At 36.3% G+C, this 13,471-nt stretch overlaps 1 protein-coding gene across 1 annotated transcript; it reads right to left on the bottom strand.

Annotated features, from left to right (window-relative positions):
* Window positions 1-212: 212 nt before the first annotated feature.
* Window positions 213-1,748, bottom strand: LOC136208861 (uncharacterized protein At4g22758-like). The gene is made up of 2 exons (XM_066000119.1): window positions 789-1,748; window positions 213-552 (listed from the first exon to the last, which is right to left on the bottom strand). The coding sequence occupies exons 1-2, from the start codon at window positions 1,018-1,020 to the stop codon at window positions 371-373; spliced, it is 414 nt and encodes a 137-aa protein (XP_065856191.1). The 5' UTR covers window positions 1,021-1,748; the 3' UTR covers window positions 213-370.
* Between the last annotated feature and the right edge of the window lie 11,723 nt (window positions 1,749-13,471).

Below are 13,471 nucleotides of genomic sequence, written 5' to 3'. Positions count from 1 at the left end.
TGTTGTACACAATTACTACTAGGGAGGACACTCCAACCTTCATTGGCCAACTACCTGTCAATCAACCTGCTTTTTCGTCACTTTCAACAAAAATGCTCTCTACTTTTTAGGTCTACCAACCAAATCAAGCCTTTTTTTTATTTAGGTACTTGCTGCGTGGTGCCAAAGCAAGCGTAATGCATTCACACTTGCTAGTATATTCGTAAAGCTCATTCAAAGAGAAAAAGGGACTCATTTATTCCAAATCATAAGTTTCAAGATTACAACTTTATTTCACTGAATACCAAATTTTCTGGTTTCTCGCAAAAACCAGAAATTCAAAGGAAAGACACAATCGAACTATCTGATACTTAAAACATGTTTAAATTCTCTAATGAGAAGATATTTTAAGATTGAGGGATTTATTAATCCATGACTTCCAGCTTCCACTCCCCTTCTGAGCAACTGCAGTATTTGGTCTTTCTTCATCACCCATCTTCACTGCCTTTGGCTTCTTGCATAGCATGAAATTGCGAAAACCCAGTGATCCAATTGTTTCCCATGGGCTCATTGCTGTAACAATATTCAAACACCGTAAATCAATTTTAACAATTCAATTCAAACACCAACAATTAAAAGCACCAGAATCCAAAATCAAACGAATGAAAATGTTGAAAAGGGGGGAAATCTGTTGGGGTTTTAGATGCATACAAGAGCAATTATTCAAATACCAAACAAAGCATCGTAATAAGAAAATCAATCAAACAAAATTGGAATTGGGGAAAGGTGGAGGTCGAGAATCTAAATACCTCCAGAACCAGCATTGGGGCAATAGAGCAAGAAAGCGTTGAGATCAGAGCCAAGAACAGGAAGGCGACCTTCACGAGCATAAGATTTCAAGGCCGTGTCAATTACAGCAGCAACGAGCTCTCCTTCATTCACCACAAATCGGATCGGCCCGGCACTCCCCATAACTGTGACGCTAATTAGAAGCCTGTTGCCCTTAGCGGGCTGATTCTTCTTCGGCTTGTAAAGCAACATTGTTTTTTCTTCTTTCTTCGACAAATAACAAATCAAAAGCCTTGGGTTTTTGAATCAAAAATCAATAACAAAGGAAAATGACCAGGATCCGAATCGGCTAGAATCAAACAACTGAAAATTTTCTTTTTCTCTCTAAAACAGACAACAAAGGAAAAACGGCAATTTGAGAATTGTAAGAATCAGGAATGAAAAAGAGAGTTGGTTGGTTCGATCGTTGGTTCAAGGGTCGACGCCGAGGCAGCGGTAGTACCAGCCTTCCTTGCAAGAACCGAAAGCGAAAGCAGAAGCAGCAGAGACAACGCCCGCCCTTGATTGACAAAGGGAGAGCATGTAATTATTACTACTACTTAAGATTTCCACCATTCACAACGACAATAAGAAGATCCGGTGTTTCTTAGTTGATCTATTTCCTCGGAGAAAGAGAAACAGGGGGGTTTGATCTAGAAACCCAGAAGATGAGAAGAGAGTATGGGATAGGGAAAGGGAAAGAGGAAATTGATGGTAATAGGAAAGATGGGGTGATTTTGGATATATTTATATAGGGAAGAGCTGAAGCTAGGTGAAGAAGAGAAGAGAGATTAGGGTTAGGGTTTGTTACGGAGGGAATTGGAATTGTGGTAAAAAAGGAGTTTTGAAGGATTCATAAAAGCGTGTTCTGTTTTGCGTAGCGCCGACTCAGCTGAAGTTGTGGTGTGGCGGTTTCCTGCTCTCATTCAATATCCCTGACACGTTGTTTATGTTTTTGTTTTCGTTTTCCTCTTCTCCTTTTCTCTCATTTAACGCATCTTCAATTCTTAATTAATAACACGTTTTAATATTCTCCCTACACAATTCTATCTTTTTTTTTAAACAAACAAAATGAATTTTACAAAATAAAATAAAATAATAATAATAGTAATTACTATCGCAGCTTACCTTTAGGGCGTTTAGGGCGAAAGGATTAATTTATTGACGAACGGACATTCCAACCGGTTAGGGGTCTGTAGAAGTCGACTCATCCAAGAAGAACAAAGTTAGAAACAAAACCTGTTTGCTCTAGGTTTTTTTTTTCTGTTTCTTTTACTGGTTTGTTAAATTTTCATCTGAGATAAAAAAAAAATGTTAAATAAATGATCATGAATTCTATGATATAACTCATGTAGGGATGACAACGGGTAGAATATCAGCGGATAATATCAATTTCAGATATTTACTTTTTTATTTTTTAATCACCCGTACTCGTCTCATTATCCTAACGGGTATACTTTTTGCATCTCATAATCATCTCATTTCATTCACGGGTACCCGCGAGTATCCTTACCCGTTAAGAATCAATAAATAAAACAAAAAATATTACAAATTTAACAGAGTATAAATTTAATAAATCATCTATCTAAAAATTGAAAAAATTGAACCTTAATTAATAAGAATAAAGTAGTTTAGTGGTATAACTCAATGGTTGAAAAACAAAAGATTTGGGTTCAAAGCTCGCATCTTACATTTAAAAAATGGTAAATTCCAAAAACAACCCCTGTGGTTTCATGGATTTCACAAAAAAAAACTCACGTGGTTTGTTTTTACAAAAAAAAGGGCCGTGTTATACGTCGTTACCCGAAAAACGGAAAATGACTTAACGGTTTTAAAAGTGATGACATGGCAAAGGGTAAAACGGGAAAACCCATAAGAAGAAGAAGAAGAAGAAAGAAAAATAAAACATAAAATTTTCCCGGTTTTACCCTTTGCCACGTCATCCAATTTAACGGTGTTAAGCCATTTTCCGTTTTTTCGGGTAACGGCATATAACACGGTCCTTTTTTGGTAAAAACAAACCACAGGTTTTTCCATGAAACACAAAGGTTGTTTTTGGAATTTACCCTTCAAAAAATGATATTTATTAATATATAAAATTTATGACGGGTACTGGATATCGGGTACCCTATGGGGTATTTCCATATATGTCTTATTACCCTAACGGGTAATGATTTTTATATCATACTCGTCTCATATCCTTTTATACAGGATAAGGGTAGTAACATTAGGGTCGGGTACCCGTTGCAATCCTTGATCTCATGATACCTGAGATAAGACAATAAAAAATGGCCAATATAAGGTCATTGATTGACTTTCTTATTTTGATGTCTAAGTTAATGATGTACGAATTGAAGTATTAAACAATGGGGAGTAACTGCAAAGAATATGTGTATGTACCTTGAATGTATGACTTATAGATGTATTTATAGGATATCAATGTCCTTAATTAGATTCTTCAGAAGACGATTGGATGTAATTTAGTCAAGTCTTATCCTACTCGTCTTGATTCTAGGCGAATTTGACGGGATGTAGCGTGAGTCATGCTCAGAGACTCTCCTATTAGTCCATATATCAGAGATAGGGGCAGTACTCATTTTTAGTTCTCAATACTTTGGACACTCCTGATTATCTTAAATAGAGACATGTGTACAGCTACTAATTTGGATGTTATCACATGCCCCCCAGGATTCCATAAGCTCTTTTAGGGCTTCGTCCATTTGGAAGCATTCGTAAGGCCTATTTAGTCATTTCGTTTGGGAGAAATGAGAATGATACTTGGTGACATGTCCTGTAAATTTTCAGTGGTGGATCGTGACACAATAGGGCATCATAGTTGTAGGTACGCATGCAACCACCTCCTTAGTAAGTGATACAATACTAAGTCATTTGGGCTTTTACCAAAAAAGCTCCACTATGATCCGAAGACCTCAGATGGGCCTAATTTCACCAAAGCCTATTATAACAGTAATCTTGGCTGAAGCCTGGTTGAGGTCATAGCTTCAGCCACCTTGATCAGTCGAAGGATGTCTTTGGAGATGTATTTGGGAACACGTGGACCAATGAGCATGCTGGATCCCAAATACACGCTCCTCATGTTCAGAAATATTGGCACGTAGATAGGGTCTGAAGACCTATCATGTGTTGTGACGTGTTCAGGTACATCTATAAATAACATAGACATTCCACAAGTTCATGTATCTTACTTCAATTAGTCAATACTTCATTTCTCTGTTATACGTTAGCTAGATATTACCTTTAATATCTTGTGACTTTAGCATCAAAGAGGGTTCACCAGAACTCTGGCCCCTTTTTTGACATCTTCTGTGATCTCAAGTGATCATCGTGAAGTTAACAGAAAAGCAGTTTGCAAGAAGTGAGATATCATTTGGTGTGGTGTTCGTGGAACTTAATTCGTAAAAGCATGGTTCAACTTCACAGTTCAGTTGTTACCGCAGCAAACCAGTCATTGGAGCAATCCGCAGTTCAACATGGAATTCAGCCCAATCAGTGTGTTGCTGATATTCCTGGTACTTCAGCCGCTCCTCATCATGGCTTTGTGGATTCACAAAATGTTCCAATTTCACCTTTACTGTTACACCATCGTTAAACCAACGAATTGATGCATGTTTAGGGTCTTTAGAGCCTGAGCAGTGCTCTTTTATGGATGGTTTAACGAGGCAATTAATCTACAATATGGGATCTGTACAGGAATCAATGAATATCCTTCGTGCGGAATATGCCACATAGATGGAAGTAATACGCCAAGAGATGAAGGAAGCCAGAGATGCTGCCATTTATAATGGAAGAAAGCATTTTGTCGCTTGTTCTACAGGACATCATATGGTTCAAACATGTCCCAGGAAAAGAGGAATTTTAGAAGAGTCCCAACCTGAAATCAGGAGGGGGAAATCTAAGGAAAAGCCTAGGAGTCCTTCCCAATGCAGGCGTAATTTTTCACCTTCATCTAGAAGGTAAGTTTCGAAGGAATAGGGATCCAGATCCCCGAAGCGACGAAGAGACACTCATCATGATTCCATAGAGTCCTTAATTCACCGTTATCAGGCTCACAAAAACAGAATAAGAGTTGCTGGTTCACCTGAACACATCAATAAAAAGCAGCCGAAGCCAAAAGAAAATGAATCTTCATTGAAAGATGAGGTATACAATCTCATCAGGAGTGAGCTTCGGCATGTTATGAAAGACGATGGCCTGAAATTAAGAATGTTAGAGACCACAAATGTAAATACACCCCCCTTAAGTGATGAGATCATGAGTAAGCCAATGCCACGAGGATTCAAATATCCATTGCTCAAGGTTTACAACGGCATGGCAGATCCAACCTTGCATATGAAGAACTTTTTGAGAGTTGTACAAACCACCATGACAACTGATGCCTTGATGTGTCATTTATTCTCGACTACGTTAAGGGATTCAGCTGCCTACTGGCATGATCAATTACTACCAGGGTCAATTCAGTCTTTCAAACAAATGTCAAAGGAGTTTGCCAATCACTTCATCACTTTAATCCCCGAGAGCAAAACGGTGCAGGACCTCAACTATCTAGTCTAGGAGCCAAATGACCCCCTTAAAGAGTGGGTTGAGCGGTTTCAAAGAGTTGCAATACAAATCAAATATCTTAATATTGACATAGCGGTGGAGGCCATGGCAAGCAATTGCCAAAGCAATGATTTATCAAAGGAGCTTACAACTAGAAGAGTAAAAAAAATCCTGATTTAATGAGAAGAGCTCGTGACTTCGTCAAGTGGGACGGTCACAAGCTAAATTTGTTGCTAAAAGATAGGTTAAGCGTAGTCCATCAACCGAATGAGTCAAGGGGCGATAGGAGCAGAGAGGAAAATAAGCGGTCAAAAGAGAATGTTGATCGAAATACACCCTTTTAACGCTCCTAAAAAAGAAGTTTTTTACTAGGTTGAGACAAACAAACAACATATCTAGTATCCTCCGAAAATGAAAGCTTATGGATGAAGACACAATGATCAATATTGTGAGTTCCACAAGAGTGAAGGTCATGAAATGGAGGACTGTAGACAGCTTGCAGCAGAATTAAACAAAAATGGCAGAAGCAGGAAAGTTGGACAAGTTCTTAAAGAACGTTGTCAAGTCAATGGAATCAAAGGGAAAGCAACATAAAAAAAGAGCTCCTCGAGGAGTAATCAGGTGCTTGAATAAGAGACCTATTTGGCTTATTTAAACATGAAACCAATGCAATATCATGTTGAAGAGGTGAAGGAGCGTGCTGAACTAGTGGGAGCTTTAGAGACCATATGGTTAGCCGAGGGCAAATCAGTTTAGATTGAATCAAAAATACCGATTTAGCCAAAGGAAGATATTATTTCTACTCTAAAATCTAATATCCACGCCTTCTCTTGGAGTCCCATGGATACTATGAGGATATCTCCCAACTTAATGATGCACTCACTAAATATTTAAAAGGATGCTTCTCCAATCAAGCAGAAGCTTAAAAACCATGGGTTGGAGAAGCAGAAGATTATAAAAGCTGAAGTAAAAAAACTTCTTGTTTGCAGACACATTAAGGAGGTCGTATACACAAACTGGATCGCTAATGTTGTCTTAGTCAAAAAGGCTATTGGTAAATGGCGTATGTGTGTGGATTTCACAGACTTGAACAAAGCCTGTTCGAAAGACTTTTACCCATTGTCGTGTATCGATATGTTGATTGATTCCACAACTGGTTTCACCATTTATTCACTCCTTGATGCCGCAGTTGGTTATCATTAGATACCGATGAACCCCGAAGATATGCCGAACACATGTTTCAAAAATGATGAAGGCATTTATGGCTATAACGCCATGCCTTATGGATTGAAAAATTCAGGAGAGACTTACCAAAGGTTAGTAAACAATATCTTTGGGGATATTATTGGTGACAAAGTGGAAGTTTATGTGGACGATATGATTGTTAAGAGTAGATCTGTCGAGGAGCATGTAGCTGACCTAGCTACGATCTTTGCCATTTTACAGGAACATAACCTCGAACTGAACCCGAAAAAATACACTTTTGGAGTCTCTTCGGGTAATTTTCTAGGATTCATGATTTCTCAATGTGGAATTGAATCTGGACAAGATTCAAGCCATCATTGATATGGAGCCTCCTAAAAGGATTAATGATGTGCAAAAATTAAATGGGAAAATTAATGCCTTGGGGTGTTTTATTTCTTGTTCGGCTAAATGATGCATGCCATTTTACAAAAGACTAAAAGGTGTAAAGAATTTCTACTGGACGACTCGGTGTCAAACGTCCTTTGAACAATTGAAGTAATTTCTCGCTTCTCCTCCACTCTTAAGCAGACCAGTACCTGGTGATACTTTGCACCTTTACATAAGTGTTGTCGAAGACTCAATAAGAATGGTCTTGATTCGAAAGGAGGAGACAGAATAGTTTCCTATTTATTATGCTAGTCGTGTTTTAAAAGATTCAGAGATTCATTACCCAAAGCTGGAAAAGTTGGCATATGGAGTAATTATCGCTGCTCAGAAGCTAAGACATTATTTCCAAAGCCACACCATCGTGGTTAGGACTGACATGCCTCTTTGAAAGATATTGCAAAGACCCGAGACGTCAAGAAGAATTGTTAAGTGCGGTTTAATAAAATTGATGGAGTTCGACATTTGTTTTGAGCCCCGAAGAGCATGAGCCTTTTTCTGATTTCTTGGTAGAAATTCCTGATCAAAAAGGTCTGGTGCCAGTAGATTTAGAAATTTGGGAGATTTTTGTTAATGGTAGTGCAAGTAAGGAGGTCTCTGACATAGGAGTCTTCGTTTAGGGGCTTAATGTTATTAAGCTTCTGTACGCTGCAAATCTGGGGTTTGTTGCATCCAACAACATGACTGAATATGAAGCATTGTTGCAAGGTCTACGGATCCTCAATATCATTAAGCCCGATAAGGCAATTCCCAAAAGTGATTCTCAGTTGGTTGTTTGCCAACTCACTGAGAATTTTTAAGTACGTTTGGAGGTCATGAAAAAGTAATTGTCTTTGGTCAAAATACTTTTGCAGAAGGGGAAGGACGAAGGTCGTAGTTTTGAGGTTCAACAAATCCCTAGGGAAGAGAACGTGGAGGCTGACTATTTGGCAAAAATAGCTTCGACCCCAAACAGGTCTTGATCATGTCTATGACCTATTGAGCAGATTGTTGTTGCTAGTATCAATAAGAATGAGGTCCTAGTCATTAATCTTACAGGAGAATGGTTTTACCCCCATTTATTCTTACCTTACCACGGGTACTCTTTCTGCAGAAAAAAATGAGCAAATTCGAGTTTTACGAAAATCAGGGAATTCGGTGATTGAATGAGTTTTATATTGAAGATATTTTCACAGACCTTGGTTGAAGTGTGTTGGTTTTGAAGAAGGAAAGGTGATTCTACAAGAAATCCATTAGGTCCTGTGTGGAGCTCATGAAGGAAGGGACGCTTTAGCTAAGAAAACTCAATTGTAAGGTTTCTATTGGCCGAAGAAGGTCAAGGACGCAGCTAAATTCGTGCAAAAATGTTCAGTATGTCCGTCTTTTGCCCTAATTGTCCAGTTTCCGGCAACTGCTATGCAAGTCATTCAGCCTGCTTGGTCGTTTACGACTTGGGGAATTGACATTGTGGATCCTTTCCCAATGGCTAAGGGTCAAAAGAAGTTCTTAATTGTAGTTGTTGACCATTTTTCCAAATGGGTAGAAGCTGAAGTCGTTGCCACCATCACTTCGACACGTATTATTACCTTTACGGAAAAAATGGTAATTTGCCGCTTTGGAATTCCACATACGATCATCATTGATAACGACAAACAGTTTGACTACAATGGCTTTCGGTCTTTTTGTGAAAACCTACTTATCAAGCTTCATTTTACTTCGGTGGCTCATCATCAAACTAATGGGATGACCGAAGTAACAAAATGAGCAATTGTCCACGGATTAAAGAAGAGATTAGGGAAGGCAAAAAGATCTTGGGTTGATCAATTGCAATATGTCCTATGGGCATACAGAACTACCCCAAAAGCAGCAACTGGAGAAACTCCTTTCTCCCTAACATATGGGGCTGAAGCCTTTGTTCCCGTAGAAATCGGTTCCTCTAGCCCTAGAGCAACATATTATTCTACTGACGGGAATGAAGAAGCTATGCACCGAAAGCTTGATTTTCTGGAAGAAAAAAGGCGTAATTTACATAGGTGGTGTACAACCTTTACCCATTTTCACACTTTGGTGTACAAACTTAAATTTTGCACACTAAAGTGTACAACCTTTTGGTGACCTCCTACTAAAGTGTACAACCGGTAATTGTGATTGGTCAACCCGAAATCAACGCATCACATCACCATTTTGACTCCTCTAAAAGTCAAAAAATGATCCACTTAATATGAAATTATTTTTATACCCTTTATTCTTCATATAATTATTAAAAAAACCCTTTCTTCTTCCTCCATTTTCTTTTTGCAATTTCTCTCTCTAAAGCTTCCACTCTTTTTACCCTCTCTCTCTAAGTCATATCTCTCTTTAAAGGGACTTTGAAATTGAATTCCAAAACCCATTCATTAACTTTCTTCACGTAATGGAGATCGAAGGGGATGGACGATTGGCGGTGAAAATAGGAAGCAACACTGGAAAAGCGTGAAAACATCTCCAAACGTGTCTACAAATAAAAAATTGGTATTTGAGTCTAGTTTAATCTAGTAATTAGCTGCTAAACTTTGAAAATTGAATTCCAAACCCCATTTATGAACTCTCCGCACGCAATGGAGATCAGAGGGCATGGGCGATTGATGGTGAAGATCGGAATCGACATTAGAAAAGCATGTTGACGATGGCGACACTGATATTCTTTTTATTTCAAAGCAGATTGGTACTCTATGTTGTGGCTGTTTATTAGGAAATTGATTATGCTTTTGATGTATGAACCTGGGATTTTTTTAAAGAGACAAAAATGGTGTTGTTATGATTTAACTAGAGAGAGGTTAGAGAGAGAAATTTAAGAGAGAGAGAAATTTGGAGAGAGAGAGAGAGAAAGAAATAAATTTGAAGAGGGGAGAAGATGAAGAGAGAGTACCCAGAGGGGAGAAGATAATTAAGGTTTCTCTTAACATTTTAATGGAAAATCAGAGTAGTTAGCGTTGTATCTCGAGAATTAGTAGTTGCTGTACCATCATCATGATCCCACAAAAAGACTTTTTTCATTTCTCTATATGATAATTTTTTGTTAGTGAAACAAATGTTTTTCTGCCCCCTTTCAAGGTTTCCTTGATCGACCTCGGGTGAGTAGAAATCTCAATGCCTATCGTTTTCGCCAGAAGATTACAGACTGAATGGCTAATTTTAGGATAATGTCAAGGCATATGTCCGTGTCATGCCCAATAGCTCATCACGAGCAAGGCTGTCAAGGCATTATGCTTTTGATAGATGAACTTGAGATTTTTTTAAGAGACAAAAATGGTGTTGTTATGATTTAACTAGAGAGAGGTTAGAAAGAGAGAAATTTAAGAGAGAGAAAGAAATAAATTTTAAGAGGGAAGAAGATGAAGAGAGAGCACCCGGGGTAATAGCAAGACATGTTAGGAAAAATTAGAGAGAGATGAGAGTTAGAGAGAGAAATAATTTTTGAATATGGAGTAGAAAGAAAATAAGGATGGAGGTTGAAGAAGATGATGTTATAAAGGGTATAAAAATAATTTCATATTAAGTGGATCATTTTTTTGACTTTTAGAGGAGTCAAAATGGTGATGTGGCGCGTTGACTTTGGGTTGACCGGTCACAATTACCGACTGCACACTTTAGTGGGAGCTCACCAAAAGGTTGTACACTTTAGTGTGCAAAATTGAAGGTTGTACACCAAAGTGTGAAAATGGATAAAGGTTGTACACCATGTATGCAATTTACCCAAGAAAAAAGGGAGAAAGCTTTGGTCAAAATGGCTGCGTATAAACAACGGATAAAAGCCAGTCACGACAAACGGGTCAGACTGATGCAATTCTTTCAAGGAGATTTGGTGATGCGGAACGCCGAAGCTTTCCAATCTAGAGTGGATAAAGGAAAGTTAGGAAGGAACTGGGAAGAACCGTTTTAAGTTAGGAAGGAACTGGAAGAAACGTAAGTACGCGTACATACAAGCTTCGGGAATTGAATGGCAGAATAATTCCAAGAACATGGAATGTTGTTTCATTAAGAAAAATCTACCAGTAAACCTACCTTTCTGTAGTTTGTAGTTTTTTACTCTTTAAACAAGTGTAAATTCAACATCTTGTAATTCCATGCTTTTAAGCAATCGAAACAACAATCAAATAACAACATTACTTTTCTTTTCAACATCTTACTTAGAATCCTTTTTATTATATTAAAGACTAAACATATGCATGCTAAAAGGATTCTAGTCATAATTATTAAGTCGAAACATTCTAAAAAGGATAATTAATTTTATCTAAACATTCACACAATTGAATAAACAAGTGAATTGTTATAAAATAAAATGCTAGTACATTCAAGGAATAAAAAAGATAAAATTACAAGGAAAAGTTTTTAGTACGGATCTGAAAATTCTCATTCTTCGAGAAGTTGAGGATAATCAGGATCTTCGGGTAGAAACAGCTGGACCCAGAAGTCAAAATCAGCATCCAGATATTTTTCTTTCAAGGTCCGAAGAAATAAAACCCTGAATTGCGAAGATATTTTCTTCCCTAGTTCATTCACCTCTTCGGTGAGACGTGCGATGGTTGAAACTGATTGCGCTTTCAGATTTTTTATTGACTTCGAAAAAGCAGCTTCGTTATACGATTTCTCTTCCTCAAGAAGAGCTATCTTTTTCCGAAGTTCGACATTCATCGTTTGGGCCATTATCATCGATTTCCCAGCTATTTCAGTCCGATCTTTTTCAGCTTTAGCTTTGGCTTTTGCAGCATCCAATGAAGCTTACTTCAATCATCTTATCCTTCAAAGCCCCAAGTTCTTTCTTAAACTTATTTCGGGCTTTGAGGTACTTTTCTGAGTTAACTTTTCAAATCCTTTCATCCGTTTAATTAATTATTTTAACTCTTCAAATCCTTTCATCTTCTACTAGCCTATTCCTCATTTTCATTTCAAGTATATGTTAATAAATATATGTTTTTCTTACTTTATTAATTAAACGGGTAGTTCATCCGTTTCTGTTTAGGCCAGGTGGTGTGAATCACTCGTTTAGCACATTTGGATGATTTTTTTTATGTATTGATTGGATCCGTTAGTTTTTGGAGACGAATTTCAATTAGTATAAATAGGAACTGTAGTTATTCGATTTCCTCGACGTTTTCGGATCCATTTTTCAGAAATCCATTTTTTGGCTCGGGAGAAAGAGGATATTAAGTTTTTGAATGGAAAAATGAAAAGGGCGAAAATGTCCAAGAGGGGCGGTGAATAACAAAACCCTTTACATATCCCTGTACAGTTAAACCTCGATAAATGAATGTTCGATAAAGTAATAACCTCGTTTATATAATAAATTCTTTCGGTCCCGACTTGGGCCAATGGACTAAAGTAATAACCTCGCTAAATGCATTAAATAATAAAAATATTTAAATCCTTAAGGGCCTAATGAAAATATAAATTAATAATTATTGAATTATATAAAATGAGGTTAATTTTGTATGTAAACGAGGTTATTAATAACTTCGTTTATATATATATATATATATGACCAAAACCTTTTAATCAATCATCTAGAAATTATTAAAACGAGGTTATTAATAACATGTAAAATAAAGAATTTATTAATAATCTCGTTTATATAATAAATTCTTTCGATCCCAATTTGGACCAATGGATAATGTATGTATTTTACAATGAAAAATTATTTATAAAATAATAAATATTGATTTATCGATAAATGAATAATCTTGCTTAGACCACCCACAATGGGTGTATCACTTTGAAAAAAGTGAGACAAATTATTATATTATGCCATTATAATTGTGTGCATTATTTAAGGAGAGAGAAGATTTACATCACTTTTGTGATGCACCTCTTATTTATTTCTTTTTATTTTTAATGTTTTTTAATATATATGTATAGAAATAGTGGAATTTTTTATTCAATTTTATTGAATAGGTGTTGGTCATTGCTTTTTAAAAAAAAAAATTTAATATATATATATATATATATATATATATATATATATATATATATATATATAATTACGGCTATAACAGTTATTTTTTAAAAAAATTTCTTTATAAATACTCAAATAATTTACACATACAAAAATACACTTACATTTTACAAATTTTAACGTCAAACATATTTAGAGGTATGGATAAACGCCAAAGTAGCAAAAATCCACTCAGAAAAATCAATATTCCGATTCGCAATGTTGCGTGTTCTAATGTCATTGTTATTCTATCGTCCCTTGTTTCGTGCTTTTAATGTAATTTTTTCGTTTTTAAATTTTGTATTTTATTCCGTTTCGTATTCTCATGTTTTATTTCAATAAAAAATATCGTTTCTGATATATGTTATTTTTGCAATTAATTATATTTTTTAATTAACTATTTCGGTTCAAAACAACTATAGATATAATTGATATTTATTTTTTTTTAACTAATTTATAGATTAATGGAATTATTTAGATTGAATGATGAAATAATTAGATTAATTGTTTGGTGGAAAGAAATAA

Source organism: Euphorbia lathyris, chromosome 10, assembly GCF_963576675.1.
Source record: "Euphorbia lathyris chromosome 10, ddEupLath1.1, whole genome shotgun sequence".
NCBI classification, from domain to species: domain Eukaryota; kingdom Viridiplantae; phylum Streptophyta; class Magnoliopsida; order Malpighiales; family Euphorbiaceae; genus Euphorbia; species Euphorbia lathyris.
The sequence above is the reverse complement of the archived record's forward strand: the minus strand, read 5'-3'. Positions and strand labels throughout refer to the sequence as shown.